Source organism: Solanum tuberosum, unplaced genomic scaffold (genome assembly GCF_000226075.1).
Source record: "Solanum tuberosum cultivar DM 1-3 516 R44 unplaced genomic scaffold, SolTub_3.0 scf00152, whole genome shotgun sequence".
NCBI lineage: Eukaryota > Viridiplantae > Streptophyta > Magnoliopsida > Solanales > Solanaceae > Solanum > Solanum tuberosum.
In genome coordinates, this window is record NW_006239078.1 from 326,970 (window position 1) to 354,544 (window position 27,575).

Genomic DNA, 27,575 nt, shown 5'->3' on the forward strand with positions numbered 1-27,575 from the left:
AAAATTCAGTATTTTGCAACGAAATGAATACAAAAAATTGGAGTCTATTTTTGAATGAAAGAAAATCTCTTTATAAAGAAGGAAATACAAAATCAATTGAATCTAAGTTTTTTCCACGCATTATAAATATGACTTAAATAATGATCCTAAATTTAAATATTTGTACACTTATATCTAAGTTAAACATGCCACACTTACATTCCCTCCACCTTATCTTTTAAAAGAACATGTTGAATTAAATATTCCCCCCAATAAGATAATATGGAAATGATAAAATATATGTTGACATTATTCTTATCTCGAGAAAGTAAAGAAGTTATTTTTAACCCATCAATCAACAAAGTATCCAAAAAATATAATTGAAATAAATAGAGTTGAACAATGTATTTGATTTTTTTGTTTGTCAAATGTTTTAAAAAAAATATATTTGAAAATATATTTTTGTTAATATAAGAAAGTAACTAGTACTTGGTCAAGGTTTATGAAATACTTTGGAGGAATTTTTTTTTTTCAACTTCTTGAAACATAGTTTTTGTTTTTATTCAAAAGTATAAATCTCAAAAACGTGGCAAAACGCCTAAACTCCTAGATTACATGATACTATAACCAATAGGTGAAATTGACTTATTTTTTTTTATTTTGTGGTTCGACTCGAAAAGTCTTACATTAAAAGTTAAAGTGTTTCATAATAAAAAAGACTCTGTACTTAGCGAGATTTCAATTCAAAATCTCTGATTAAGAATGAAATAATATCTATCACACCATTCAATGAAATTGACTTACGAAAATTCGTATAAAAACTATCATAATAACATAAAAATAGAATAATAATTTGTTATAGTCCATTAATATTGTAAAACATTATCGATTTTTATAACTTACAATAACAACAACATACCAGTGAAATATCACAAAGTGAGATCTAGAAAACATAAATGTATGCAAACTTTATCACTACCTCGTAGAGATAGAAAGTCTGTTTTCAAAAGACCTCGACTCATAATATTTTTTTTAAATAAAGATAAATACAAACATATTGGTGAGAGCGAGTACTTATTTCATGAGAGACGCATATTTTTTTGTGAATACAAATGCTTTTGGGTGGCTCTCTTTTATGTCACCTATAATCCTACGGCGTCGTTTACTACACATTTCTCACTTTCTAAATTTTACCTATTCAACCCTTGAAGTTTTGCATTGCTTTCTAATTAGTCCTTCATCTTTTTCAATGTTTTTAAAGCCTTTAGATAATTTCTATCTCTTTTTTTGTTGTTAAAGTCAGACAAATAATAGTCATCTTTTCAATAAATAATTATTTAAGTATTGAAAAGATATTATTAAAATAATTTTGATTTTTTTCTATAAAGGTATTCAATGATAACTATATGTGTTAAATAGAGAAAAAATTATTTCTCTTAATAAGATTTTTTTGTTGAATTATTATGCCATATTAATTCTTTATCTCACATAATAGGCAAGACAAAACCTAAATTAATTTTGGATATAAAAATATCGAATCTAGACGTTTGTTTTTAAGTATGTTAATTCAAGTCAATGAAGATGATTTTTGATGCAATTACTAATTAATTTGAGTATAGAAAATAAATGTTCTTGTTAATTTTAAGATTGAACATTTACGTTCGTACAAATCAAGTAACACATTTATTAGAGATACTTGAATAAAAATTAAATCATGTATTATCTTGAAACAAATAATTAGTTGACAAGAGTGTTAAACCTCATATAATACACATAAATGCAATTTACCTCTTTATAAAATTCTAAAATTTGAATCCATTTTATATCAGGTTTACGAGTAAGTCATTAATATTTTTACCCAATTAACATATTTGGTTAATATACATAGAAATAAACCGTTAAATTTCATTTTCGTGTATCAAAAATTAATCTAGATATTGTTCTTCATAAAATATATTTTTGTTATCAATATTACTTTCAAATATAAAATCATAATCAAATAAACTTGCCAATTTCTTTTTTTCAAAAATAACTTTAGTGGAATAATCTTTATTCAATTACCAAAATACCAAAAATTTCAAAGGACTAAATCAATACTAACAAAAGATTACAAGGATGAAAAATGAAAAATTTCTATCATTCCCTCAATAGAAATTCAAACCACAAATTCAATTTTCCAAAATACATTAGACCCAGACAAAAGCAAAAACTTTAGAGAGAGAAAGAGAGAAGGAAGAGAGAGAAACAGCTCAATCTCTCTTCTTTGCTCCATTTGTAGATAAATTTATCAAATTTATCAAATTTCCACTATTTTTTGTTGTTTGATCATCAATGGCGGAGCAGAAGAGCAACAGCAACAACAATAGGTGGAGTTGGGATGTGCCGGGATTTCAACCTCGGAAGTCGCCGGAGCATGAAGAGTATCAGAGACCGCCGCCGTTGGCTCGACGGTACTCGATCTCAGCCGCCGCCGCATCCGCTGTTGTGCCACATTCAGAACTATCTAAACACGGTCTCAACTCTAAGCTGTTGAAATTGAAGGATAAACTAAAGGTAAGGTCTCTAATTTTTATTTCATGCTAATTTACGTCCTTTTAGTACTTTATCTGCTGATATTAGTGCGTTTTTGTATAATTGAACAGAAGTGAAGTGTTTTAAAATACAATGCAATTGGAAAGATAGCTCCCTTTTTTTTTATTTATTCGAGTTCAAAGTTTTTTCTGGAGTCTAGTGGTAGAAGATTAATGGATATGTTATAGATTTTTAGCTAAGGCTCTATCAAAAACAACATCCCTATCTCTATGAGGTAGAGGTAAGGTCTGCGTAACTGAGTTGTTGTTTATTTGTAGATGTTAGAGTGATTGATACTAGTGTACATTAGTGTTATTTAGAGATGGGAATGTTAATTATTTAGTTCTTAATTTGTTTAGGGTGAAAAACTCAATTTTGGAATTATAATGAGATTCATGTTTGGTACTTGTTGTTGGGAATGTTTAGCTTGCTACTAGATTATGTCTATTTTAGAACTAGTGTACAGTTATATTATTTAGAGATGGAAAAGTTTTTAATACTTGATCTGCTGATATTAGTGTGTTTTTGTATAATTGAAGTGTTCTAAAGTACAATGCAATTGGAAAGATATCTCCTTTTTGTTGTATTTACTTGAGTTTGAAGTTTTTCTGGAAACTAGTGGTAGAGGATTAATGGCTATGTTCATATATGGCTGTTAGAGTGATTGATACTAGCGTACAGTAGTGTTTTTGAGAGATGGAAATGTCAAATTATTAAGTTCATAATTTGTTTCCGGTGAAAAATTCAATTTTGGTCTTTGTTGCTGGGAATGGTTAGCTTGCTACTAGATTGTGTCTATTTTAGAACTAGTGTACAGGTATGCTATTGGAGATTCAAATAGTTCACAATCAAGATCCTAAATTTATTTAATAAATTGAAATTTCTTTCCACCACTGAGTAAAAGATTCCATCTGGAAGTATATTGAATTCTCTTTGGCCCCTATTAGTCGCTAATGGAGCTTGTTTCTAAATTCTATGTGGTTAGCTCGAGACAGGGATGTCTACAAATTCTACAATTTTCTCTCTTATACTGATAACAAGTTGGTTTAAGCAAGTTCGTTCATTGGATGAAAATTTAAGGATTACAACTTTGGCTTGTGGAACTAAGAGATGTTCACTAGTGGTAGTATATGTGGTTGATGACAGTGTACACTAATAACATGGAGAGTTATAATTTGTTTTTTTGAGAAGATAAGGTAATTTTATAAATAAACCAGCACGAGGATTGTTCTGTGGCCTCTGTACAATCTAAGCAGAGGAGTATAAAAACAAAACTACCCCAGCTAATCCTGTAAAGACTCTAGCACCTGTAAAACTATTTCAGCCTCATTTACTTGTTCCATTCTACACCAAAAGCAATACAAAAATATATTGTTGGCCTATATCTTGTGAATGCAATAAGCACCGTCTTCAAAACATCTTTTTTTTTTGAAACTAAAAAAAAAGTTTTTAAAATTGGGGTGAGAGACCTCTCTCCAAAACATCTTTTAGGCCTCCATTTTTTTTTTCATGACCAAGGTTTTTCAGGATTGTCCACCTTTGTTAAATCTTTGTAGCAGGAACTTCCTGAAAAAGATTGCTGCTGATTTTTATTCAGAAGGTTGAAAAATTCAGCAGCCCTGTCTACTTCCCAATCATTGAAATTTCTTCAAAAATGTAAGCTCCAAACGCCATCAATTATATTTTCTGCCAAAGAAGATAGAGAGATGGGAATTTTGAGTGTTAAGTTCTTAATATATTAGAGAAGTTGTCTTAATTTATTAGAAAAGTTGGATTTCTTTTGACTTATGGAGTAAATGTTCCATTTTGGAATTATATTGAGCTTTTTTTGATCCATAAAAAATGGTTGGCTGTCTACATTCCATGTAGGTTTGGTCATGTTTGAGATCTCTCTCTCTCTCTCACTACAGATTCTAGTATTTACCTCTGGTGATAAAGTGCAGGCTCAAGTGATCGCCATTAGTTATTACTGAGACAATAATTACTCGAGATAGAGGCAGCATCAATTTTTGACCGTACGGAATCTCCATAACCAATTTTCCATTTTCGATAGAAGGAGTCTGGTACTTATGCCGATGTTATTTTTACAGGTGGTACAAGTGATTGATACAAGTACATATTCATATTCTTGAGAGTTTGAAAAGTTAATCATCTAGTTTCTCAATTGATTTAGGTTCCTCAAATTTCTTTCCAGTTTTAGGGTGAAAGATCCCATTAAATTTCTTTCTAGTATCCAGTATGGGTATGTGGAGGTATCTAGTAGATATGACTAAGTTTTTTGCTAATTGTTAATATGCATTGAAGAATCTGCACGCTACAACAACATATCAGCATAGTCCCACAAGTGGGGTATGGGGAGGGTAGAGTCTACGCAGACCTTAGCACTACTATCTATATTTTTGTTGGAATGCCATGTCAATATTATTCCAAAATTGGACATGGATGACTTTCCTGGACCACGTAATGCAGTGAAGTAGTAATATAAATCAAGAGGAAGACACTACAGAGAAACTGTTGCTGTCTATTCATGCAAATATAGTGATGTGAACTTTGTATTTGGCATGTTTCTCCAGTTTGCTGAAGGATATCCTAGCTTAGAATCAATCAAACCTTTTTAAAAAGTTGTTTTTGATGTAGTGCATTAGCATGGAGTTCCATGATTACTTGTACTATATTAAGCATAAGGCTTTAAAAGAATTGCTGCTAAATTTTTTTAAAGGAGCTAATGTTATTTTACCCCTTAGGGTAATTTGGGGTGCCTTCTTCTGGTAGTGGAAAAGATCTTATTCTTAGATAACATTATTTGTTCAGGGGAAAAGCGATTAAGTAATTTCTTACCGAATATATACAATTTTTTTCTGGGGCAGCTTGTCAGGGAAGATTACTCAGAGCTGAGACAAGAAGCCAGTGACCTGCAAGAATATTCCAATGCGAAACTAGACCGTGTGACACGCTACCTCGGTGTACTTGCTGATAGAACCCGCAAGCTAGGTAAATAAACTGTACTATATCTATGTATTTACATGTACACTTTTATTTTTGATGCTTTCCATGAGGCCCAACCCAACTCAACCCAAATAATGCCTAGCACATGGTTCTAGACATTCTTAAAGTAATTATAAAAATTTATCTTTACCCAAAGCCCCAAGATTTTCTTAAAGATAAAGTTCTAATCACCTCGAGAATGCCTAAAAGTGTGTGGCTATATGTAAAGCATTTTTGTGATGCCTTTTGTGCATAACTTTAATTAAAGTATGTTAACCAAGTTTAGATTTGATATAAAATCTTATCACAATGATTTGCTTCAGTATGTTCTTAAATCCACAATGACATTTGAGATATCAAAGTTGAAGATTTAGATAAGAGTCTATTTTCTACAATTAAGAAGTTATCATTGCTAACTTGTTTGTCTAAGATAAGAAGGTTAATCTTTATTACTATGAATTATTATATTTCAACAACCGTTCTTCTTGTATTTTTGTTTTATGTATATGGTTTTCTTGTCATACTCCTACAAAATTTATGTAATGCGTCATCGCTTAATAATATACCATATTGGGAAAGTTCAGTAGTGGTGACTCCCAATGTCCTGTTAACAGATAAAGGTACATCACTAAACTCTATAAATTGCATAATCAAGTGTTAATGGTTTCTGTTTGCATCTTCAGGAAAAATGATAATCTATGGATTAAGATAGATAATTGAAATTTAATATTGTCTAGAAAGTTCAAATTAAAAGTACCTTATGTTTCATTTTTTTCATTCCCTCTCCTTTAGATCTCTTTTCTAACATGTCGTTTTGGAAGTTGGGAGACTGTCAAACACATGTAAATTATAAGCTTTTTGCAGATTTTGTCTTGAATTTGTAATAGATGGATTAACCAAAAATAAGACACAGATGCAACTTGAAGTTAGTTCACAACCTTTTCATATGTTTAATCAAGCTCCAAAGCCTTTGAGGAAAGATTACTGCAAATCTTATACAGCTGAATTCTTTTTGGTCTTTTCTTTGTCTTCTTCTGTCCTTTTGTCTAATGAGTTTTGGTTATGATGGCTTCTGATTAACTATTAATCTGATCATATTTTGGATTTCTGGTTTCTCTCTCTACTTATTCAGATGAAGCTGCACTTGAAACAGAAGCTAGACTCTCACCTCTGATATCAGAGAAGAAAAGGTTATTTAATGACTTATTAACTGCCCAAGGTATTTAGTCTATGCTCCTGGATTTATTATTCTAGCTTCCAACTTTGTCTCTTAAAATGGGCATATACAACTTCTTTTGAGAAGAAAACTGTGCATATACATCAGCACTTGCACATACACGTGTATTTTCAATACACATGAAATGTTCAAATCTAGAAATAAATTGTAATCTAGAAAAGAAAATTTTTCAGTATTATGAGAGAACGTTTGTTGCCTTCAGATAGGCATAGAGATATGTGTATGTTGTACATAACATATGTAGATGAGACCTTATGCTATTATTTCAGGAAGTATAAAGGTGTTTTGTCGTGTGAGACCTCTTTTTGAAGATGAAGGTCCATCCATTGTTGAATTTCCCGATGATGTTACAGTTCGTATCAATACTGCTGATGATAGCGTAGCAAATCCGAAGAAGGATTTTGAGTTAGACAGGGTTTATGGACCTCATGTAGGACAAGGTATTGGGGATTTACTTCTTTTCTTTCTATACTAGATCTTGAATGGGTGTGTAACTTAACATTTTTAGTTTCTCTTTGTGCAGTTGAACTTTTTAGTGATGTTCAGCCATTTGTTCAGTCAGCATTTGATGGATACAATGTGGCTATATTTGCTTATGGGCAAGCACAATCAGGAAAGACCCACACAATGGTCTCTCACTCATCTCTTTACGGCTGTTTTCCTTTTATGTTCATCTGTTTCTTTTGAACGATTTATACATTTCTTCTCTTTATGCGTTCTGAAAAACTGCCAATTGTGAAGTTTTAGCTGGGCAAGGTTTAAATGCATAAGATCTTATGAAACCTTTCCACTAGGAGGTTAATTTTCAAAGTTTCTATACTTCCAAATTTCAATTTTAATGGTATAATTGAGTCAAATTGAATATATTGGGTCTTTATCAAGTTTTGATCTGCCAAATACCCAACTATTTTAAGATGTTGGTTTGTAATTAATGTTGGTTCCTCACGTTCCCCCCTTCATGCAGGAAGGATCCAACCATGATCGTGGTTTATACGCAAGGTGTTTTGAGGAGCTCTTTGATCTATCCAACTCCGATGCAACGTCGACTTCCAAATTTAATTTCTCAGTTTCCATTTCTGAACTTCATAATGAACAGGTTTTATATTGACGTCATGTTTATCTTTTAGATTTAATTGCTTTCTCATATTCAGCATTATGTATGCTGGTCCTATGAGGAATCCATACCCAATTTTTTTTTTGATGTTAGGGCTTTTCCAATTATTGCAGATACGAGATCTGCTCATACATTCTGGAACTGATCTGCCGAAGGCTCGCATGGGGTCATTGGATTGCTTTGTAGAACTTCTGCAGGAAAGGGTTGAAAATCCAATGGATTTTGGCCGAGTTCTCAAATTTGCTTTTCAGAATCGAGGAAGTGATGGGTCAAAGTTTAGAGTTTCTCATCTGTATGGTCTACAACTCTTACCAGTTGGTATTTGTCTGTTACTGTTGAATCTATCCTTTTTCTCATCTATGTTTTAGAATGTCACCATTCTTGATTTCTTTATGGTCTGCCCACGAGTTAATCTGAAGTCCTCTGAGCAAGCTATCCATGAAAACTTGAGATATTCTGTCATAAATTGTTTGACAGTTCTGGAAACAACTGTTTTTTTTTTTTTTTCAGAAAAGAACCATTTTGAATGTGAGTGTGTTCAACAGAAAAACACAATTGTTTTCCTTTCCTTCACAAAAAGAAAAACAATTTAGTTCACGTTGAACATGTTCATATTCAAAATGGTGACAAAGAACATACTCAACATAAAGAATCATTTGTTTGTTACTGTCACAATATCAGTCCAGATTCTGATTTGTCTAAAATTGCTGTTCCTCTGTGTTGAACTCATTGTTCTGCATATATTTTATTTGATTGAGGTATTTGAAGTTGCATCAGTTGTACACTCCTTCATACTCATGGCATAACTTTTCATTCTTGAAACTCTGATTTTCTAATTTAAAGTTCGGAAAGGAAAGAAAGAAAGAAAAAAGGTATCCTGATTAGCATGTAGGCACAATCCGTCTCTATTATGTCTCTGTATGACTGTATCTGTGCTTCTTTCAAGGTAAATGCAGACTTTCTGTTAGTCACTATGATGCATTTTTTTTTCCTGAATTGTCTGAAGAAAAATATAGGTGAGTTTACCAATTTTCTAAGTTGTAATTGTATGTTTCTTTGGTCTTGCATTTTTTAGGATCGTCACAGTACATATACATTATACCAACTTAATCACTGGAGAGACCTCATACAGCAAGCTTTCTCTTGTTGATTTGGCTGGAAGTGAAAGCACTATTGAAGAGGATAGTGGCGAGCATGCAACAGAGTTGCTTCATGTCATGAAATCTCTTTCTGCGTAAGTGGTTCATGTCAACCTTTTGTTATCAATAATACTTTATCCTCAATCCGTGCATGTTCGCTTCCCATGTCTAGGACATAATAGTATGGAGTTAATCATTTATTTGTTGGATCGGAAATGGAATTTGGTGGATCACTTCACATTTTGGCCCCATGAGACCATCTCTTTGTTCTCAGTATATTTCTGTTTCTGGATTGGAACTCTGAATGCCTTTTTTTAGCTGATGACATTCATGTGATGGTTTTTAAACTAGAAATCAAATATTGGCTTATTAAAGCTTATCTTATGTCTTATTTCTCAATTTTCATACATGCAAGATCATTGGGAGAGTTCTAAAGGACTATGCTTATAGACATGGAAGCTTAAAGAGGATAGTTGGTCCCACAATCAAGTGTGTGACAAGAGTTCCTACACAGGGGCTGATTACATTAGAGCTTTAAGATATAGTTGACCAAGGAAAATCAATTTCTTAAATTAGTTTCTATAATGATGCTTGTGAAATCTTAATTGCGTACACCCTCATGAAATAATTAGAAATTGTTAGAGTGGATAAAAGTCCTACATTGGTTGAGGAATGGACTGGTGGTCTCCTTATATGGACTTGGGCAATCCTCCCCTATGAGCTAGCTTTTGGGGTTGACTTAGGCCCAGGTGCCATATCTTTGCATAAATGATAGAAAAAAGTGTCATATTGTGTTTTACTGCAATTTTTCTGTATATATACTCAGCTTTGATATTGACATGCAGATTGGGAGATGTTTTGAATTCCTTGACATCAAAAAAAGACATTGTTCCATATGGAAATTCAATGCTCACCCAGGTCCATCCCCGTTTGGGCTCCCGGTCCACGCTCTAGTTGGGCCTGGGCTTGAAGGGGGGTGTTAGAGTGGGTAAAAGTCCCACATTGGTTGGGGAATGAACTGGTGGTCTCCTTATATGGACTTGGGCAATCCTCCCCTATGAGCTAGCTTTTGGGGTTGACTTAGGCCCAGGTGCCATATCTTTGCATAAATGATAGAAAAAAGTGTCATATTGTGTTTTACTGCAATTTTTCTGTATATATACTCAGCTTTGATATTGACATGCAGATTGGGAGATGTTTTGAATTCCTTGACATCAAAAAAAGACATTGTTCCATATGGAAATTCAATGCTCACCAAAATACTTGCAGACTCACTAGGTAACCAATTGGTTATAATACTGGTCAATATACTCTTCAATATACTGTTTCATATTATTCAATTTTGTTATATTGTTAATAGTAATATAAATACATACATACAAACCCACACACAGACTCATGCTTATGTGCAGTTGTTTCTGCTTTAGAAGGGAAATTATTACTCCGTCCATTTTATTTTTACGTGTCTTAGTTTGACTAGGCACGGAGTTTAGAAAAGAAAGGAAGATTTTTGTATCTTGTGGTTTTTAAACATTGCCATGTGGGATGTTTGAGTTAAAAGAGTTCCTCAATTTAGAAAGTGATATTCATTTTGAAATAGATTAAAAAGGAAAGTAAGACACATAATTGAAACAGATGGAGTAGCTTGTTGACCTTGTTATTTAAAAGTTGTCCTGGTTCATTTGCAAGCTTCTTCTAGATATTACTTGTAGACCACTGTTTCTTTCAGTTAAAAGTAGGTCTCAAGCTATATGCCCTGGTATATAAGTTGTTTCATTAGGTATTTTCTATTTTCTCTTAGATATGCTCATGGACTAGAGCTTGTCACACTAGAGTACGAGGTCATCTTTCTCTTCTATGGTGAAGGGATCTTTTGTAATATTCAGTTAGATTGAAGAGCTCTACTCAATGTGCTTTTTATACTCTTCTCTATTACTGCAACTATATTTCTTATTATTCTTTGTTTACTTTTATCGCCATCCCAGCTAGCTTTGGATTGAGGCATCATTGATTGATTGATTTATATTATTGTAATTACTTGTAGCTTTAGATTTCTGGATGTATCATACAGGGGTTTGGAAATAATTCTAGAAATCCAACTTTCATATTCTTATGATTGATGCAACTATCTTCAGCTTAAGAAAACATTAAAAAAAGTTGAGGACGGTCCTTGTCAGCTCAAATTAAAGCCATGAAACGAGAGTGTGCATATGGGGGGCATACATGGGAAAGCTGTCTTGTAGCTAGGAGCTTTTAACATACTTTATATGATACATATTTTTCATATCTTTCAACGTGAGACACTGTCACAAGTATTTAAACATGTATCTAATCATATATATTTCAAGGGAAGAAAGATGGACTGCAAATACTGGAAAAGTATGACTGTTGCCTCACTGTAATAGAGCTAACAATCTCTCTTTTGTACTATCTGCATCTTGTTGTTGATGCCATCCTGATACATCATCACAAAAGAACAAGACTGTTGCCTCTGGTTTTCCAAGGCATAATTTTGACACCTAACTGCTAAGTAGATGTATAGAGTATGATAACAGATGTATGTATATTTGGATTGATCCACCTTGTACTTTATCATAAAATCATGAAATGTATATTGGCTGGATACATGCATGGCTTGTCCAAATCAAAGGGGAGGCTTTCTGAATGGTGCACTTTCTGGATTCTGCTCTTTGACTTTAACCCTACATTGTTTCTCTTAGAGTTGGACTTGGGTAGGCCAAATTGCGGAACTCACTTAATGTGCAAGTTGATGAAGATATAATTAGGTTTTTTTTTTTTTTGAGAAAAGTAACAGTTAGTCTATATTTATCCACATGTATACTACCTCAAAAGTGTAGTTCCCCTCCAAAAGTGTTGTAATTACATAGGATCCTATCACTACCAAGTTACGGCCAATCTATAGTTGTGCTGATTACTTCTGAGCTATCTAAGACTACTTGTTTACACCAAAAAATAATATAGAGCTAAACAATTAAGCTTAAATCTTTGTATGTTGCTCTGCTTTCCTTCAAAACATCTTTGATTCCTCTCTAGCCATACTGTCCACCATATACATGATGGGACAATCTTCCATCTCTCCTTCTTTATTCCTGCATTTCCATCCCTATTCCAGCACTTCAAAACCTCTTTTATCCTTCCTGGTTTCACCCATTTGATCTCTCTCATATTGGTGAACTATTTGCCACAGCTGGTTTGTCCACTTGCAGTGTAAGAAGAGATGGTTGACTGTCTCTCCTTGCTCTTCACACAAAAAACACCTGGAACACAGGTGAAAACCTCTTTTGTTCAAGTTCTCATGTGTCAAAACTGCCTCCTTAGCTAACAACCAAGTAAAACAGTTTACTTTATAGGGTATCTTAGTTTTCCATATCATCTTCCAAGGCCATTCTACTTCCTCAATGCCAACTGTGTTGAGATCTTCATATGCGGAGTTAACAGTGAAACGCCCTTTGCTCCCCACATTCCATACCAGTGAATCCTCTTCATTCACTCTTCATCAGACAAGTTACTAAATTGTGCTAGGGTGACAAAAAACTCTGCTATTCTACACATCTCCCAATCATTTAAGTTTCTCCTTAAATTCCACCCCTGATCATTCCATAATTCTGCTAAAGTTGCTTGCTGCATTTGACATAGGTTGTTGAGGTCAGGACCTTTGGCTTAGTGGAACCTGTCCACACCATTTGTCCATCCAGAAAGCCACCTTTCTGCCATTTCCCACCTTACAGTGTGATCTTTCTAGCACCAGACCCCATAGATCATTGATAGATCTCCAAACACTAGACCCATATGGAGAGGCCACCTCTGTTGTCATCCACTTATCCCTCATTCCATATTTTGCAGCAATCACTTCCTTCCACAATGAGTTCTCAGCAGATGCAAACTTCCATAACCACTTCATCATAAGGGTCTAATAAAAGTGTTTTTTCTAACAACTTATGCTTTTATATTAGATGGTCACACCATTCAACTTGGTGTCAGAGCAGGTGAGATCCTGCTTCAATTCTCACTGTTACTCTTTATCAAAAAGATATTTCATGCGTTGGGCTCATGAAAAAATCAAGCCTGCACGTGAGGGGTTGATTGAAGATATAACTAAGTAAATAACAATGTGCGATCTCTAACAATTTAAGCTTTTAAAGGAGATGGTCAAATTCAACACTGGTGATGCTTACAATTTGAAGTTGCATAATGAGCAGATTAGTTGATAATGAGAAGTCGAAACTAAATAAGTCTCTTAACATCTATGTTTTTGATTGCATCTGTGTTTGCATCTGGAGGGAAAGAGTTGTTATCTTTTGCCTTACAGTATCTTGTGTAATAAGTTGCTACAACACCTCTTACATATTTCTAATTTCTGTTATTCTGTTGTCCCTTGTAAAGCCTATTTGCTGGCTAGATACCTCTAATATTTTTTTTCCTCTTATTTTCGCAGGTGAAAGTGCAAAGACTCTTCTGATTGTTAATGTCTGTCCGAATGCTTCAAATTTGTCTGAGACGTTATCCTCCCTCAATTTTTCTGCTAGAGCTAGAAATGCGACACTAAGCCTTGGGAATCGAGATACAATCAAGAAATGGAGAGATATTGTAAGTCTTGGTTTGTTGATCGTGGACACTCAAACAGGACTATGGCAGATGGTCCACATCCTTGTTTATTAATTTGTTTTTTCTTATTTGGGGTTAGGGCAATGCTTTTTATTCAGTGATGTAGATGTATTTTACTCAGTGACATTGAGAAGTTGAAGTTTGATTCACCCGCTAATTCCAAGTGATCTGTGGGTTGGTAATACATATGGAAATGAATCGTTCTACTCTTGCTATTTTGATATAGGCCAATGATACACGCAAGGAACTTTATGACAAGGAGAAAGAGATTACTGATCTGAAACAAGAAATAGTTGGGCTAAAACAGGAACTGAAACAGGCCAACGATCAGGGAGTTCTACTCTTCAATGAAGTTCAGAAGGCATGGAAAGTTTCTTCTACACTACAGTCAGATCTTAAGGTTTGTAACTTTTTCTTTTTGTTGCCTGTTTCTTTCTCATTATTTAATCAACCTAAACTTCCTGTATATTTGTTTTCTTGATAACTTTTGCAACTTCAAGGTGGTTCTTGTTAGAGTAATAAACGAGAAAAGATCTTACTTCTGCTACTTAGATTGAACTTTTCACTAGTTGGTTGCATGTGTCTCTTAAGAGGTTGTGGTGCTATATTTTGTTGAGTGAGAGCAGGTGGTTCTTGTAAGAGTAATAATAGAGGAAAGATGTTATTTCTGCTACTAAAATTGAACTTTTCAATATTATAGTGCATGTTTTTGTTCAATGAAATAATTCTATTTTCAATTATACTATAGGGTTTTCAGAAATTTCAAATTCTGAGCAAGAACATTACCTCCAAAGGATTACACCATAGCTAAATTTAAAACCCTAAAATATAGTAAAAATCAAAATTACAGACCAAAAATGAGTGAAAAACAAACAAATATGAGAATGAGTTAACAAACTTACAAAGAATAATAGAGAATTGAACTCAAACACCTTCAAAAATCAAAAAATGTTAATGGGGGTGAGGGTAGAAATCAGAGCTGAGAGAGTACAGAGGTTTGGATGAAGAAAGGGTAAAATGAAATGTTTAAAATAATTTTAAACTTGAATTTCAGTATGTAATTTCCTATGTGGCAGTTTTAAATGACGTGGAAATCTATGTGTAGGAAATTACTTGGTCCTTGCTCAATAGTGTAATATCCAAACACATACACAGCCCCTCAAACTCGGCCCCATTTTTCATTTTGGCACTCCAACTTAGCCTTGTTCCATTTTAACCCTTGAACTCCATTTTTTCTGTTCCATTTTAACACGAAATACTATTTTTATGATTTCTTTATTTTATATATATTCTTTAAATGCAACTTCTTATTTTAAATCGACACGTGTCAGTTAATTTTAGTTAAAAAAATTTAAAAATTAACAAAAATTTTAAAAAAATAGACGTGTGCCTGTTAATTTTCATAAAAAAATTAAACATTCGCGAACGAACATAAAATTTTTCAAACAATAATATTATTTTTTGAGATTTCTTTGTATTTTGCATGAAAATAAAGTGACGAAAGTTCTTTGATTTTCTTTCTTAAACATTCAATTAAATTAAATAACACTACTTATTTATTTTTTCTTATCATCTAGGCTATCTAAATTTAACGCAAATACTCACTTTTAATTTTTAATATAAATCAATACGAATAAAAAAAACTCATCTTCAATACGAGTAAAAAAACACTCTTGTTCATTGCTAATAACACTACTAAAAAATGTTAAAACTCGACTGACTTTATTAGGTTGTCGGTGATTTTTAAGAAAGAAAACCAACACAATTTCGTCGGTTATTTTTCACACAAAAATACATAACACTCTTAAAAAGAAATTATTATTTTTTAAAAAGAATTATTTTTTGTTAATTTTTAATTTTTTAACTAAAATTAAATGACACATGTCGATTTAAAATAAGAAGTTGCATTTGAAGAATATATATAAAATAAAGAAATCATAAAAATAGTATTTTGTGTTAAAATGGAACAGAAAAAATGGAGTTCAAGGGTTAAAATGGAACAAGGCTAAGTTGGAGTGCCAAAATGAAAAATGGGGCCAAGTTTGAGGGGCTGTGTATGTGTTTGGCCATAGTGTAATACAGTCGCCTACACATAGATTTCCACGTCATTTAAAACTGCCACATAGGAAATTACATATTGAAATTCAAGTTTAAAATTATTTTAAACATTTCATTTACCCTTTCTTCATCCAAACCTCTGTACTCTCTCAGCTCTGATTTCTACCCTCACCAATAACATTTTTTGATTTTTGAAGGTGTTTGAGTTCAATTCTCTATTAATCTTTATAATTTTGTTAACTCATTCTCATATTTGTTTGTTTTTCACTCATTTTTGGTCTGTAATTTTGATTTTTACTATATTTTAGGGTTTAAAATTTAGCTATGGTGTAATCTTTTGGGGTAATGTTCTTGCTTAGAATTTGAGATTTCTGAAAACCCTATAATATAATTGAAAATAGAATTATTTCATCGAATGCATAATACGACTACAAATACTCATTAAACTTAAATTAGGCAAGTAACAAAGCAAAATCTTGAAACTTTTTTACTCTAGAAATTAATGATTTTTATTGTATTGTCTATTGATCTGTGCAAAGGAATAATATATCAGGCAAAATCACTAGTATCAAATTATTCTTATCACTTTGACGGCATGGTAAGAAAATTTATTAAAAAATTGTGACACTTTAAAAACGAAGAATCATGGTGAAGAAGGAATTTAAATGAGAAAAAAAAATTGATTGAATTTGCACGAGTATGAAGAACAGGACTACAGGAGTAACGATAGAAACAAAAAAAATTAAGAAATTTGGAGAGAAAAAATTGAGTAAGAGGGAAGAGGAAGCTCAAATTTTGAGCAACAATGGTGTTGAAATACTTGGGGAAGAAGCTGGGTGTTATAATGGCCAAAAGTGAATATTATTACCTTTTTAGAAGGCCATCACGCTCCTAAAATGAGTGTACCATAGGCACCTTTACTGCTTATGCCATATAGGATGCCAAGTCAAAAAACGAGTTTTTCTTATGACAAGGGAAACCCACTGCTGCTACCCTTTGGGTGCGCACAGGATAAAACAGGTTTAAAATATTATGTTTTAATAGATTTAAGGGTTCAGTTGACAAAGAGATGAGTAGAAGGGTTCAACTGACAAATGGAGTCAACTTAATGAGTCTGAATAATTAAGATGTGTTGCAAAGTTTTAATATAATTAAGATGTTTATTTAAAGGATTCTACAAAGATGTCAGTTCATCAATTCCGTCCATTCACTGCTATCGCCATTGCCCACCATTATCAACTACCACTGCCAACGTTCACCATTTTCAACTACAACCACCCATAACCACCATCCTTAACCGATCACTACAATAGCTGTCACCACTACTAGACACTTTTTATAATCATCACCATCAACCCTTATTACCAGAACAACTGCCAATTACAATCGATAATCACCACCATTAGTCATCATTATATATTGTCAACCACATCATCATTCACCACCACATTAACTATCACTATCATGAATCATCCACCATCAACTACTAGCTACTACCTACAACACCACCATTAGTCAACACTATCCCTAATTGGCACCAACAACCACTACCACTTGCCTTCACCACCACCAACTGCCATATAGTTTTGTAAAAATATTTTGTTGATATAGTCTTAGATTAATTTAATATTTTATTGAATTTTATATTTTGTCAATTTTTAAATAAAGATAATTTTATATATTCAGATGTTGGAGAAACAAACAATCTTAATTATTTAGTATTTAGATCTTAATATTCAGGTGTGTATTCAGGTTCTGACACGTAAATCTTAATGCATATCTTTTCAATTAAAAAAATGTAAATCTTAATGCACATCTTAATATTCAGATGTGTCAGATGTCTTAATCTTAATGTAAAATAATGAGGCCTTAGAGTATGCCAATTTTCTTTCCTCTGTCCAAACTGATAAACTCAAACCTTATGTCTAGTCAGGAATCATATTACTAAGAAGATCCAGTGTTTTCTCTCTGATGTAGGCTGAGACTATCATGATTACGGATAAATTTAAGATTGAGAAGGATCAAAATACTCAAATTAGAAATCAAGTAGCTCAACTTTTACAGTTGGAGCAAGAACAGAAATTGCAGATACAACAACGTGATTCAACTATTCAGATGTTGCAGGTTAGTTACTTTTGTACAATTGCCTTTTTTCTCTCCAAGCGCGTATCTGGTATACATTAATCAAGTTAGTCTACCTTTAAAAGATGTTATCTTGCTCCATTATTCCACTCATTGTTGCATACTGCTGGGTAATTTTAAATTGTTGCTATTACCTTTCTCAGCCTTTTCGCTAAGATCAAGTACTGAACTGTTCTTATCAGTTTAATATCTGATCAAGTACTAATCTGTTCTTATCAGTTTAATATTTGATACGTGGGGTCTCACCCCACATGATATTGACTCAATTTTTCTTGAGGGAAGGTTCATCAAGGTAGCTTGATACCTGGGACTTCACGCATTGCCCCAAATCGTTGCCCTACAGTCCAGGCCTGATGTACCCCACCAAAACAAAAAAACTACCAAATTGATATTACGCCAGCCAACAAGGGGTTTATGATGTTAAGAATATCATACATTTTTGCTCTTGAGGGAAATATCTTAAGACTATCATACATATTTCCTTTGAGGGAAATATCTCAAGAGTATTATACATTTTTCCCTTTGGGGCTGGGGGATTATAATCTTACAAGCTTAATTTAAAAGATTACAAGGGGTTTATGATCTATGTTGACAACAATTTGAATATTTAAGAAAGACCTTCTCAAAAATTTCAACTGTTCAAGTTGGCTCAGTGCAAGATGCTTGATGTTTTCATGTCAAGCAGTTTATCATTTACTTATGTGCGGGCTCATCCCTGTATGCTACATAAGCTATTTCGGTGACTCAAACTTGAAAGAGGATATCATTGCCTCAAGGCTCACTGTTTTCTATTTTGTGATGGATACCTATGCAGTCTAACGTTCTATACTGTACTATTTTAGTTTCTGCAAGCTTGCTTCATCATTATATTTCTCGCATTATCTACATTTTGTTCATTTATGTATTTTTTTTTAACTTAAACTGTATTTCACCTTTTATTTTATGGTAGAAGAAATACATTTTCCTTTTGCACACGGTTCTGCTTGAAGTTTCTGATCACATTATATTGTAGGCCAAACTGCAAGCTCTTGAATCACAGTTAAATGAGGCAGTACGTGCCAGTGAGGCTAGGTTAAAAGATGGGTCAGAGTTAAGATCTGCAGACCAAACAGGTTTGAAGGCAACGAGGAATGATATTGACTCAGCAGCTGTTACCAAGAGGCTAGAAGAGGAACTTTTAAAACGTGATGCACTTATTGAGGTAGCTTATTCATGCTGTCTGTGTATATGTAGTACACACCATTGTATTCTTTAGTTAAATTTTGTTAAAGAGGAATGACAATGAAGATGATTAGGCTTTATCTATATGTTCAAATAGTATCTTCTGGAAATGGAAATCAGATACTTTGAGCTTTTTTTACTGGTTAGATATATCTTGCTATTCATTTGAGTCATTAATGTGTTTTATCTTTTTGACAGAAATTGCATGAAGAAAATGAGAAGTTATTTGATCGTTTGACAGAGAAAGCCTCTCTAGCTGGATCAACACAGGTAATAACGGTGTCCGAAGTATTTTTCTCAGATTTGCTAGGGTTTTCATTCTTTAGTTCATTTGTTCCTAATTGGTGAAGTGTGTGACCATCTCATTTAAAAATTAAGTTGTTGGAGATAGCAAACTTATATTTTCTTAATTATTTGCTTAACTGATAGATTGTATGGCTCAAGCATTTTGCTCTTGCTGAAAGAGTATTTTAGTCTCATCTTAAAGCTGCTAGCAGTTAATCTCGTTTGTGCTCTTCTTGCACAGGTGTCTAGTCCGTTACCAAAGGCTCCAACTACTCAGAATAGAGAAACTGGAAGGTGTATACTATTAATAGATTGTGCATTTTCTGGTTTCCCCATTGTCTTTTCTGTACTTTCATGGTTATTAACTGCATCTTGCATTGTGGGTGACAGAAATGATATCAATGTCAAAGGACGTGCTACAGATGTGCTAGCACTGCCCTCATCAACTGATAAGCCAGATGGCACAGTTGCTTTGGTTAAATCTGGTGGTGAAAAGGTCAAGACTACCCCAGCTGGCGAATATCTTACTTCTGCATTGAACGAATTTGATCCTGATCAATATGATAGCCTTGCTGCAATCTCTGATGGAGCAAACAAGCTTTTGATGCTGGTAAAATCTTATCCCCTTTTGCTCTCTAGAGTATGCATTAGGTCTTTAGTCTGTCCAGAATATGCTCTCTGGAGTATGCATTAGGTCTTTAAGTCTGTCCAGAATATGCTCTCTGGAGTATGCATTAGGTCTTTAAGTCTGTCCAGAATATGCTCTCTGGAGTATGCATTAGGTCTTTAAGTCTGTCCAGAATATGCTCTCTGGAGTATGCATTAGGATAGGACTACTTTCTTTGAACCTACGGATGTACCCTATCCTTCTATAACTACAATGTTTTGGCATTTATATCAGGTTTTAGCAGCAGTTATCAAAGCAGGTGCCTCTAGGGAGCATGAAATACTTGCTGAAATTCGAGATGCCGTCTTTGCTTTCATTCGTAAAATGGAGCCAAAGAGAGTGATGGATACCATGCTTGTTTCCCGTGTTAGGATTTTGTACATAAGATCCTTACTTGCTAGGTCGCCGGAGTTGCAATCTATAAAGGTAACAGATTCTTGGCTGTTCTTCCATAGATTATTTCAGTGGATTTTTGTACTGCCTTTATTTGATTGTCGAAAGCAACTGATTGTTGAATTTCTAGGTTTCTCCTGTGGAGCGCTTCCTGGAGAAAGCTAATTATAGTGGCCAAAGCAGAAGCTCTAGCCGTGGTAGTAGCCCTGGAAGATCGCCTATGCACTATGATTCAAGTAGGAATGCACTGGTTGATGAACATATTCAAGGGTTTAAAGTAAATTTAAAGCCAGAAAAGAAATCAAAATTATCATCTGTCGTTCTGAAGATACGTGGTATTGATCAGGTGAGTGATATGCATTACAAGCAACTTACCTGTCCCTTATCCCTATCTGCATCTTTTTTCGGCAATTGTTAGGTTGTCTAGTTAGCTTCGTGATAAGAATCGGGTTACCAGAATAAACAAGAAAATAATGCGGAAGCGAAATTATAAAGATTAAAGACAAGAATTGAAAGATATGTGGAATTTGAGAAGAAAATCCCCACATTCAAAAGATGTGCTAAGAATCCTAATTGATCTTAGTATTCAAACTAATTTATGATACTAATAGAGCCAATTCAAGAACTTAGATAAAAAAGTGATCTAGACCCCTATTTTGAAGAAATTAGAGATAATAATTGGTATAAGACTAATTACCATTTTTAATTTACTTTAATAGAAACCAAAGATATCAAGTTAAGGATTAATCTAACCTCTTAAAGAATCGTTCTTAAAAGGTTGTAACATAAATCCATAGTTACTCCATACAAAGGTGTAAAGAAGAGAAACCTCTCAAATAATATTAATCATGTTTGTCTAAATATTAAAATTTATCCCTATATATGGGGGTGGATTTTGTTATTTTAATTAGAAAAGACGTGATTAATATTATTTGAGAGATTTCTCTTCTTTACAACTTTGTGTGTGATGACTATGGATTTATCTTACTACCTTATGAGAATGATTATTTAAGAAGTAAAATTAATTCTTAACATGATATCTTTGGTTCTTATTCGTAAAATAAAGAAAGTGATTAGTCTTATGCTAATTGTTGTCTCTAATTTCTGATCACTTTTGATCTAGATTCTTGAATCGACTCTATTAGCATCATAATTAGTTTTTATCCACTAATTTTAAATATCTTAATTAGCACTTTATTTGGAGATTTTATTTTTGAATTTCACATATCTTTCAATTTCTTTCTTTAATCTTTATAATTTTGCTACCACGTTATTTTCTTGTTTATTCAAGTAACCCGATTCTTATCACTTCGCTATTTGGTCTGTTGAAGGAAATAAGTATGTTTTTTGAACACAGTTACAGATTTGAGTATATTATATTAAGTAGTCCAAAAATTTAACCAAAGCTAGTTTCGTGACAGTTACAAAGACCCAGTGAGACAAGACAACTAGAGACTCTACATCTTGTACAAAGACTTCTTTACACCAAACGTAAAACAAAAATATACACTTCATCTTGAGCTCTTTTTCAGAGTTGTGTTATTATTCACTTATTTATTAATTTTTCCCTCTCTTGTCTCTTAACTTTTTATCCGTGCATGTTATATCTATTTAACATTGAATTGGTAGTGGCTTATGTGACTTGGAATTTAATCATATAGGACATACAGAGGCAGCAAGTAACTGGTGGAAAACTTAGGGAGATAACTGAGGAAGCTAAAAGTTTTGCGGTTGGAAACAGAGGTCTTGCTGCTCTTTTTGTACATACTCCGGCTGGCGAGCTTCAACGCCAAATCAGGAATTGGCTTGCGGAGAACTTCGACTTTCTGTCTGTCACTGATGACACAGTTGGTGGAGCAACGGGTCAGCTTGAGCTTCTGTCTACTGCAATAATGGATGGATGGATGGCTGGACTAGGTGCTGCAATGCCCCCTAGCACTGATGCACTTGGTCAGCTTTTATCTGAATACGCAAAGAGAGTTTACAATTCTCAACTCCAGTACTTGAAGGTACTTCCATGTGATCTTTGCATTTTACTCCCTCCACTATATACTATTCAACTACATACCCAATGTAATCCCACAAGTGGGGTCTGGGGAGGGTAGGATGTATGCAGACCTTACCCCCCTAGTTTTGTGGGGTAGCCCTTTCAATCAAAAACTTTTCCTTGGGAAATTTAAACTGTATACAAGAGTTGTGCATTATACCTTAATCTTGAAGTGACATGTTTCTATTTGCTGCTCCACTTCTTTTGCATTTCACTATTATATTTTTCACTTGTTTATCCATGTCTAATCTGTTCACAATACACATAGTTGTTTATCTTGTAGGGATGTTAGGGTTATTACTTTTATTGCTATTAACTTATTATCATTAAGGCTACATATTCATCTCCCCATGCAGCTTTTGAGTTTTCTTTGAAGAACTGACACACAAGTTTTTGAATTCTTTTCGAAGAATTGACATACACTTGCTTTTTACATATTTCTTTAAAATTATAACATTTATGCTGTTTGTCATGTGAATTAAAATCTTGAAGCAGTGTGCTAACTTTGATTTCTGACCTGTTGTTGAGACGGGCCTTTAAATTTAAGGAACACTTGTCAGCAATACTACAACATATGTCCATATGTTGTAGTATTTTTTTTTCTTTTACCTTTCAAAAAAAAAATACTACAACATATGCACATAAGTTTTCTAGGCGATTTGGATTATGCTTCTAAGAACAATATGTGTTTGAGTTTGCTTGTGTTTGTCGCTTTTGTTGTTTGGGTGATTGTAAAATGATTGTTTATGCATGTTTTCTGTATTTCTCCTCCTTTTGGAAGGGGGCTGGCAATATGTGATAACTCTCCTTTAGAGCTAATTTTGATCTGAGACTCCTTGCATCTCTTAGCAACGATGGCAACTTTCGAACTTTAAATATGTTGGGAAAAGTAATAAGTTCTTCCTTTTCTTCTTTCTCTTTCACTCCTTGTTTCAAAATAAAAGTCGGAGGGGCCACCAAAACTTCTCTCTTTCCGCTTTTCCTCTGACCTGTTGCTATTTGCGTTGTTTTTGTTGGGGCTTACATTTCTATGGTTGCCAAAGGTGGAAGAAGTTTGTTGGTGAAGATGTCATCCGGTTAGAAGTTCCTGTCTCATAATTGATAATACAAACACCAGGATTTAGTCCCACAAGTAAGACATAGGAAAAATCTAGAGTCATATCCACTCTTCCAAAAATCTAAAATTTTGCTTGAATAGTAGGGCTTCAGCCTTCAGGTGAGCAAGATTTGCTCATTCATGGGTGTCTTGTCAGGTTATCCTCACTTATCATAGAAACAGCACAGCTTTGGCGTGGGCAGCTGAAGACTTTTAACTCAGGGCCACTCCTTTCAAAGCTATATTTTAATATTTTAGCAAGTAGTGCAATTGAGCTTGCATGTATAAAGCCACATCTTAAATCTCTGACCAGGTTATGCTATTTGTTACACGGGCAGCTATGTTCTCTATCTATCAATTTAGGGGTAGTTTGGGGGGAGAGTAGCCGAAATTATTATCCACACTTATTTATTCCCCCTACACCTCAAAAAAAAGAAGAAAGAAACTTACTTTGCAAGTTTTGTCAAGGGCAATCATAATAACAGATTAGTTTGTTTGAATTGCTTACAGTTTATCGTAGTGTTTATACAGTTTTACACAAGAAAGATCGATTGGATCCAATTAGGGTCTCTTTTGTCTTGATCCTGCTTATCTTGTTCTTATTCAATTCTTTACCAGGACATTGCAGATACACTGTCAACTGAAGTGGCAGAAGACTCTATCCATGTGGCAAAGTTGCATTCAGCTTTAGAATCTGTTAATCACAAAAGAAGAAAGGTGTGTTAGTAAATTGAATTGCTACTTTTGTTAATGTATATTATCTCCAAGTAATACTGAATAATTGCCCCTAGCTACCGATGAACCAACATAGCCGAAGATTATCTACTTTGGATCTCTTTTGATAAAGAAAAAGGCGTATTATCATGCCATTTTCTTTCTATTGTTGAGTTAATTAATATTTTAAGTGAACCATAATTGCTTGATAAACTGTGAAGCAAGAACCTCACTTTATGTGTACTAGTTCTGGGAACGTGCTCCGCACGTTTATCCTTTACTGTCATACAAATTTCTATAGGCCTAATCTAACGTTGATAATTATTAATTACATTATTCTTTTGTAGATGTTGTTCTATGCAAATATAATAGTGTCAACTAATTCTTTTCATTGAATTTTGGTTATTTTTGTGCAAAATAAGAAATGTTGAATAATGTAAAACTAATTAAGATAATATAGCATATAATAGTATGTGATATAGCAAAGAACTCTTGCTCTAGATTTAAGAAATGGACGTAATATATCTAACAAATTTAATAAAGACATAAAGAATAAATATATATTTACTATGTTAATGAGGAAAAGAGAATGACCAATAAATACTCCACTGCACGTGCTTTGCTTAGAAGTCTATTATTTTAATTTAAAAAAATTAATGAAAGACATATTTTAATATAAAAAACAATAGCAAAGGGCATTTTTGTAATCCAACTTTGAGCTTTTTTTGTTCCCACTTTTAGTAATATATGATATGCTGAACTGCCGAATGATTCCAGGAGGTGTTAAAAAGTTGGGCTGAGGATGATTATCCACAATATCCTTATGCCTAGGTTACTGAATAGCCCACAGCCTGTCGTATGAACTCATTTTTCTTGTATATATCATTTTATTTGAATTTAGATAGTTGGAAGGCTAGTATGACTCAGTTACTCTCATAAACAGATTTTGCAACAAATAAGAAGTGATATGACAATGTTGACATTAGAAGATGGGAGTTCACCGGTTCGAAATCCTTCTACTGCAGCTGAAGATGCCCGACTTGCATCCTTGATTTCCCTCGATGGCATTTTGAAAATAGTCAAGGTGTTTTATTAATTTCCCAGTCACTTTCCTCTGGATTGTTGTTTTGTTAACTGTGCTAGTGAATCAAAAGGCAAGACCGATCTGATGAATTAATTTTAACAGGACGTACTGAGGCAATCCTCTGTGAACACCCTCAGTAAGAGTAGGAAGAAAGCTTTGCTAGCTTCTCTAGATGAACTTGCAGAACGAATGCCTTCCTTGCTTGACATTGATCATCCGTGTGCTCAGAGGCACATTGATGAGGCACGACATGCTGTTGAGGTACCTAGTTGCTTTTATCGCTGCTGGTTGTTAACTATCTGGTGTTTATGTTTGTCATCCTGAAGATAGGAGTCCATATGTTGAGTATTATACAATGTTTTAGCATCACATTTTCATGAGTACCGTAGATGTGCAGCTCTTCAATTAATTGCTGATATTTACCTGCTGAGGTTGTGTATATGTGATAACATTCTATTGACTCGAGAAAATACTGTCTTAGAGAGAAATTTGTGTCTAGCTTTATATATTTGACTGGATGCTATTACCAACTGCAACTGAGCTGCCATGAGAGAACTAGCGATAGCAAAGCACAGAAGATCTAAGTTGCACGGACTCTTCACTTTTGATGCCGCACCCATGTCGGATTCTCCAAAAATACACTAATTTTGGAGAATCTGCTGATAGTTTTGAAGAGTTTGAGCAACATAGCAGAAGATAAATTGCTGAACTGATACGGGCATTATAATTTCAGATTACAAATTTTTAGTTCAACGTTATTTGCAGATATATTTCCAGTTCTATTCATATCAACTAGGATACTTTTTCTCCTTTCAACTAATGTATTTTATTTTTGCTAACAATTTGACAGTTAATTCCTGAAGAGGATGACCGGCATCATGAAAATGTACATGCTTCTCGGCCTCCTGCGAATGTGGGATTAGGGGGTGAAACTGACGTGACACAGTGGAATGTTCTTCAGTTCAACACAGGTTCAACAAGCCCATTTATCGTCAAATGTGGAGCTAACTCAAACTCTGAACTGGTCGTTAAAGCAGATGCACAAGTTGAAGAACCTAAAGGGGGTGAGATTGTCCGAGTTGTTCCCAGACCACCTGTTCTTGAAAATTTGAGCTTAGATGAGATGAAACAGTTATTCACACAGCTCCCGCAGTCTCTTAGCCTTCTTGCTCTTGCAAAGACAGCAGACGGAACCAGAGCTCGATATTCCAGACTCTACAGGACTCTTGCCGGGAAGATTCCAGCATTGAAAGACCTTGTTGATGAACTTGAGAAAGGCGGAGTGCTGAAGGATGTCAAATCATGATAGCATCTCTTGTGCAATAACACACTTTGGATATGCTGATTATTTCAGATGTGTTGCCTACTTGGCCTGTAATTTTGGTAAAATGTTGCCCCAATTTTCAATTTTGGGTTTTCAAGTTGTGTATAGTTGTAGCATTTGTGTAAGTGGCTATACAAGATTTTTTTGGTGCATCAAATTATTATTATTCATTTCCGAAGCTCTAATTTTGAAATTTGTTTCTGTTGAATTGTTGAGGATGTTACTTGGCATTTATATGGTTTGTTGAATGATGGGGAAAAAGGATTGTGCGATTTATGAAGAGTTTGTTTGACTCTGGAATTGCAAAAAATACATCAAAGATATTGAGACAATCAATTGCAATTATATATATATATATATATATATATATATATTTTCAATTATATGATACATCTAATAATGAATTTATCTAATTTTGGATTACAATTAAACATTTATGTAATACATTAAATATGAATCACAATTACATACATATATATGTTTAATGAGATATTTATATGATGAGTACTCCCTCTGTCCCTAATTACTTATCCACTTTTGAATTGACACATCTATTAAGAAAATAATTATTGACATAGTGAGTTTACCATTTTATCCCTATTAAATATGAAATGGATGAATTAAAAATTTAAGATTTTAAAAAAGTTCTACCTTTTATAAAGTAATTAATTGAGGGTATAATAGGTAAAAAAAAATTTGTCCTTTCTAGATTTGTTCAAATGGACAAGCAGGAGCAAAAAAAGGAATATGTTGAATTGGGACAGGAAACCATCATAAGCCAGCCAACAAGCAAAACGAGTTCTCATTAATTAGAGACAACTATAAAAAAAAAAAGTGGACAAGTAACTAGGGACGAATATTATTTACTATTCCTAATTTATATAGGATTATAT

At 33.6% G+C, this 27,575-nt stretch overlaps 1 protein-coding gene across 1 annotated transcript; it reads left to right on the plus strand.

The window, feature by feature from the left end:
• Positions 1-2,149: 2,149 nt before the first annotated feature.
• On the plus strand, positions 2,150-26,954 carry LOC102606107 (kinesin-like protein KCA2). Its single transcript, XM_006353114.2, has 23 exons — positions 2,150-2,532; positions 5,418-5,541; positions 6,668-6,754; positions 7,042-7,212; positions 7,296-7,402; positions 7,737-7,868; positions 8,000-8,178; positions 8,962-9,120; positions 10,212-10,303; positions 13,482-13,633; positions 13,878-14,051; positions 17,687-17,833; positions 18,864-19,052; positions 19,271-19,342; positions 19,599-19,651; positions 19,748-19,967; positions 20,259-20,450; positions 20,548-20,763; positions 22,079-22,426; positions 24,179-24,277; positions 25,218-25,358; positions 25,461-25,619; positions 26,209-26,954. The coding sequence occupies exons 1-23, from the start codon at positions 2,311-2,313 to the stop codon at positions 26,662-26,664; spliced, it is 3,891 nt and encodes a 1,296-aa protein (XP_006353176.1). The 5' UTR covers positions 2,150-2,310; the 3' UTR covers positions 26,665-26,954.
• The last annotated feature ends 621 nt before the right edge of the window (positions 26,955-27,575 follow it).

Bases quoted from the DNA above. Each gene is read 5' to 3' on its own strand.
- LOC102606107 (XM_006353114.2), top strand. From the start codon at position 2,311: ATGGCGGAGCAGAAGAGCAACAGCAACAACAATAGGTGGAGTTGGGAT. The intron at 7,403-7,736 runs GTCTCTCACTCA...CCCTTCATGCAG, and splicing joins CAGGAAAGACCCACACAATG to GAAGGATCCAACCATGATCG. The intron at 24,278-25,217 runs GTGTGTTAGTAA...TCTCATAAACAG, and splicing joins TTAATCACAAAAGAAGAAAG to ATTTTGCAACAAATAAGAAG.